This window comes from Nestor notabilis, unplaced genomic scaffold (assembly GCF_000696875.1).
Source record: "Nestor notabilis isolate BGI_N333 unplaced genomic scaffold, ASM69687v1 scaffold17514, whole genome shotgun sequence".
Taxonomy (NCBI): domain Eukaryota; kingdom Metazoa; phylum Chordata; class Aves; order Psittaciformes; family Psittacidae; genus Nestor; species Nestor notabilis.
In genome coordinates, this window is record NW_009924445.1 from 11,509 (window position 1) to 16,816 (window position 5,308).

Sequence of the window (5,308 nt, forward strand, 5' to 3'; positions counted from 1 at the left end):
TGGGCCCGCCCCAGCAGCTCCCCTTCCCCAAATCCCCAAGGCTAAGGGCATCCTGGCTTGTCTATTCAAGACTCCTTTGCTGCTGTAGGGTGTCAGCACCGAGTTCCCTCCTGAGCCCCTGCGATTCCCCTTCCATTATCCCTACAGCGAGGGATGGTGTGAGCCAGCGGGCTGGGAACGGTCCCCAGCAGCGGCTCCGCTGGGACATGGGGACGGGAAGCAGCAGGCTGGGGTCACTGCCCTTCGCCTCTGCCTGCAGCGGAAGCACAGCCCAGGGCAGAGCGTCCCCGGGGGCCTGGGAATGGGGGAGACACGGAGTGACCCTGCTGCAAAGGGCTGCAGCGGGGATGGGAGCGCAGGGACACCCCTGCCCTGCCTGGAGGGGCTGGTGGAGCCGGGGCCGGAGTCTGAGCTGGTTCCTCCCGCAGGCAGGGGGTGAGCCCGGGACAACCTGCAAACCGCCTGCGCCTCCGGCATCTCCAGCGTGAAGAAGGTCCCGGCGGTGGCCTGGGATGCAGCAGAGGGGTTGATCCTCTTCACCCCCCGCAGGCTGTCCAAGGCCATGGAGACGGTGGATGCTCTTGGGGGGACCCTCATCAGCGCCCCAAAGCATCTGCTGGGCACCCTGTACAGCTACGTGCCGGTGAGTTTGTCCCATCCATCTCCAGCAAACCCCATTTTGTCCAACCTCCTCCCATGAGCACCCCATAGCTCCAGGAGGTACCAGAGCAGGGAGATGTCAGGACACCTCAGTCCCACCCTCCTCCTGAGCATCCCCCAAGCCGTGACAGTGAGTCTCCCATAGAACCAGCAGGTTGGCCAAGGGTGGCACCTTCACACAGTTCATGCCCAGGCGAGGGTGCAACCACAGGGAAGTTCAGGCTGAGACTGTCCCCCCTTTCCTTTCCTGCCCCATCCCTAGCAGTGTTCAAGGCCAGGTTGGACAGAGCCTTGGGTGACATGGTCTAAAGTGAGGTGTCCCTGCCCATGGCAGAGGGCTGGAACTGGATGACCTCAAGGTCCTTTCCAACCCAAACCGTTCTATGATTCCTCCATCCCGCTGCTCCCCCGGGACCATCTCTCCAGCTGCCTGCCCCCCTCCACTTGCAGACCTCTCTGGGGGCAAACTGGCTTGTCCTGATGTTCCCAGTTCCGAGGGGCTGTGTAGCACAGTCAGAGCTGGGCTGGCAGGCGCATACAGCCTGGCTGTGTGCTCACCCCATCTCTCAGCTCCGCAGGCAGTCAGCAAAGGAAGAGGAGGCAACCAGGAGCAGCAAACCCAGCGCGGAGAAGGAGCAGAAGGAGCAGGAGGAGGAGGAGGAGGAGGCCAAGCCTGCCACCCCCCCGCCTGAGGAGAAAGCCCAGCTGAGGGGCGACTGGCGGCTGTACCGCGGCCATCACCCCCTCTCCTTCCTGGGGCTGGAGGACCCCCTGTTCCTGCGGCACAACTTCTACCGCAGCCCTGCCTTCGAGCCCGAGTATCCCCTCCCGCGGAAATCTGCCTTCTCGCCCTACAACAGGCGTGTGAGCGAGGGCTCCTACCGCTTCAGCCCCGAGCCCATGTACAGCCGGCCCTACTACACCAGCCTCTACAGTCCTGTCTTCAAGAAGGACTGAGCCGGTGGGGAGGATGAGCGCATTCCAGCCCCGCTCTGATCCCACCCCTCCCCAGCACGCTTTGCCAGGCCCCTGTCAGCCGCCTGCACGCACCCCTGTATTGGGATAGGAGCTCAAAGTGGTAGATGTGCCATGGAGTGTATTGGGGCCAGGGTGGGGGAATAAAGGCAGCCAAAAGCCCTGTTGGTGGAAAGAGAAGGAAGAGGGAGGTGGGAACAGAGGGGATCAGAAAGGTGAAGGAGATGCAGAAAGAGTGGTGAGACCAGAAAACAGGGACCAGTCAGGTCTGGCACTGGGCTACCCTCGTCCCTGTTAAGCAGATAGCGTGGACTTAGATGGTCTACATGTTGAAAACAGCACTGAAACAGAGCAAGAGCAGCAAAGCCAACAAACATCACCATACAAGCCTGGTCCCATCCTTCCTCCCTCCATCCCCCTTTCCAGGACTCATCCTTTGGCCACAGATTGTTCCTCCATGGAGGAGCTGCAGGTCCCACTAACCAGCAAGACTCATGAGTCAGAAAGCCCTGGACACACACCCCCAGCTGATGGTGGGGTCAGAAAGAAGACCAGTGAGAACAGATGGAGCTCCTGGAGCCCCTCTCTCCCACAGGACCGCCTGGCTTCCCACAACATGTTGTTGTATCCACTGCAATAATAAACCTTCCCGACCTGCCGCTCGCCCCGAATGCTCGGCTGCTTCATGAGAGCAAGCCACCAAAATGAGGGAGCAGAGTGGGCGAGACACCCAACCCAGAGCCAAGGGACACTCATCCTCACGTCACAGCCACAGCGATGGTGGGTGCTCATGCCCGGCACAGTACGTGTCTCTTCCCATGCTCCAAGTACAAATTCACAGCTCTGAGGAACCAGGGGCTTCCTGCCAAAGACAATATATTGCATTTCACAGCAGAGACACCAGTGTCCGTACTGCACACACAGACCCTGTTCTGACACGCTGCTTTCCCAGGGAAAGGGGTTTGGGGAGAGGCAGGGAAAAGCCTCCCAGCAGCAGAAGGGTTCAGTGACGAGCCCAGCGACCCCTTTCCACACCTCCTGTGCTCCCCAGGGACAGGCAGACTTGCAGACGGAGCAGCTTGGGAAGGCGCACGGTGCGATCCCAGTGCTGGGAACAAGCCACGCTCCTGGGCTTTCCCAGGCACAGCCCGTATGGTGCTTGCACAGGGGAAATGGCTGCAATCACTGAAAGGCTGTGGGAGAGAGGACCATGAGTAGGACAGTTCTAAAACAAAGCGGGTGGGATGGGGTCCCACTGAGGTTCTCTGGGTCAGACGGTGCTGTGGGCTCTGGGACATTCCAACATGGTGATGCATGCACAGGAACTGCCAGTGGCTCCCTGATAGAGAAACCCCGACCTTGCCAGCTCATGGGTGCTCCAGGGGTACCAGAGAGGACCCTGATGAGCGTTAAACAGGAATAAGGATCCCGGGGTAGGAGTGGGGGGACAGGGAGCCAGGCAGCCGGGCAGAAGGAGCATGAGCTCCCTGCAGACCAACACCTCCTGCTGGAGGAGCTGGGGATGATGCTGCCTGGGGCTGTGGCAAAATCACCTGGTGTTTTCCAGTGTTGGAGGACGGAAGGAGAAAGCAGGAGGTGCCTAAAAAGCTGGTATAGCAAAGGGTAGAGATGCCCCATCACAGAGCCAAGACTAAGGCACTACAGTTCTCAGCTGTGCTGCTGTGTATGGCAGGTCATCCAGACCCCAACATTAGAAGGACAGCAAAGAACCCATCACACTTAGGCAAACACACAGACCAGCTCCACAGGCACGCAGGGAGGAGGCTTGGTCCAGCACAGAGAGAAGCAACATCCACGCCGTAGCTCAGAGGGAGTCTGTTCGCCTACGGGCAAACACAGCCGACATGGTCTTGACGATGCCACGGATCCCCGTACCCTTCTTCAGTGCCAGTCTGGTGTCAGGGATGCGCTCCGCCAGTCCATGGAAGACCATGAGTGCCCCGTGATAAGCCTCAGCTGCAGAGACCTCATAGAAACCACAGTCTAAAGAGAGGGCCAGGAGCCGGCCCTCCTCGCTGGACACCACCCGCTGGTGGTGCAGGTCCCGCTTGTTGCCCACAATGACGATGGGCACCTTCTCCTGGCTCTGCCCCTCCTTGGCCGCTTTGATGAACTGGATTTTGAGGGGCAGGATGTTGAAGCTGGCACGGTCGCAGATGCTGTAGACCAGGAGAAAGCTATCTGCCCACTGGATTCGCTTCTCCTCTGAGGAGCCCTCCTCTGCCTGCTCCTGGGGAAAGAGAAAAGGAAGGGGGGTTTATCCAGCTGCCAAGCACTGCAGGCTGTAGGTGACAACATGGGGATCTCAGAGTGGCACTTCCACTTTGTTAGCAGAGTCCTGTCCTCAGTCCGGGCTGGTCACATTAGTGCTTCAACGCTATAGCCCTCAGCCAGAGGACCAAGGATATGGTGATGATTGCTGCCCTGCCAGCAGCACTGCAGGCCTGTGCTCTGTAGGCCAGAAGGATTCAGTCGCCTACAAACCACCTAACACGGGAGTTTTGCTCAGCTGTAGCTCCCAGCCTATAGTTCCTCATAGGTAACTTCCAGTGGAGGTTTTTTTGCCCCAGGATGATAACTGGTAGCAGGAGCAGAGCGCTCTCACCTGGGAATTGGGGACATCCCAGATGTGGAAGAGAATCTCTCGGCCATCCATGGTCAGGTTGTGGCTGTAGATGAATTCTGCCAAAGAAAAACATAGTCATCTTCATGGACCTAAGAGATGCTCCCTCAACCCAGGTCTGCTCCTGGGGACAAGCCTGTCACGTCCACCCTGGGAGACTGTGCTCCACAAGGACACATCCCAGCAACAACCCCAGGAAGCACGGTGGCCTTCACATCAGCCTGCCTCCAGCACTCAGCCCAGGCACAGTGGTGCCACCAGCTGCCAGCCAGGACCTTCTGCACCCCAGAGAAGCAGTTGTGGAGGAAAGAGATGGGTCATTGAACAAAGACAACCACTGAGCCCTCCCGGGGAGCAGGCAAATGCTCTGGAGAGGATGGGAAGCAATGAAATCCTGCGGACAGCAGCAGGCTTACCTCCTGATCCCAATCCACAACAGTAACCAGCCTGGCCCTGCCCTGCCACTCACCCATGTCTCCGTATTCCCCGATAAAGCGCCGGGTCAAGAAACGCACAGTGAGAGCTGCAGAGAGAAGGACAACCACCGTCAGGATGACCCTAAACGTGAAGGATTGTCCTTCTTAAAAGCAGAGTCACGCACCACCCCCTGCAAACTCCCACTAGCAGGAACGACCCCTGGTTTTGCCCCAGCCACCAGCAGGTCTGTGAGCAGAGGCACAGCACAAACCAGAGCATCAGCAAACTGCAGCTCAGTGGAAAACACCTTCCCCATCGCTCACCCGACAAGGTTGTGCTCAGCTTCCCCCCTCGAATCACTGCTGCACCTGAAAGCTCAGCCCCATCTCCCCAACTTGCTCCACGGGGCTTCTCTCTGCAAGTTTGTTCTCCAAACGCTGCTGCAGTTTTCAGCCTCTTTTGGGGTTCTCCCTGCCTGGACCCCCTGCTCCCAGCTCACGGACACTTCTTACCTGATTTCCCCACGTTATCTGCTCCCATGACAAGGACATTTGCTTCCATCTTCAGGGCGGTGGGGCCGGGCATCTCCATGAGGGCAGGGTGTTCGGGGGT

General features: G+C 58.9%; 2 protein-coding genes across 2 annotated transcripts in view; one reads left to right on the plus strand and one right to left on the minus strand.

Annotated features, from left to right (window-relative positions):
- Positions 1-1,617, plus strand: part of PLIN1 (perilipin 1) — a 4,817-nt gene extending 3,200 nt beyond the window's left edge. The window contains exons 7-9 of the mRNA XM_010012606.1: positions 168-190; positions 441-643; positions 1,231-1,617. Of these exons, the coding sequence (XP_010010908.1) occupies positions 168-190; positions 441-643; positions 1,231-1,617 (613 nt within the window). The remainder of the gene's footprint in view (positions 1-167; positions 191-440; positions 644-1,230) is intronic.
- Positions 1,618-3,460: 1,843 nt separating this feature from the next.
- On the minus strand, positions 3,461-5,305 carry LOC104404226 (ras-related and estrogen-regulated growth inhibitor-like protein; the record flags this gene model as incomplete). The annotated part of the gene is made up of 4 exons (XM_010012608.1): positions 3,461-3,886; positions 4,262-4,338; positions 4,749-4,802; positions 5,209-5,305. Coding segments are annotated over 4 exons (654 nt in total), but the record flags the coding sequence as incomplete, so codon positions are not given.
- Positions 5,306-5,308: the final 3 nt, after the last annotated feature.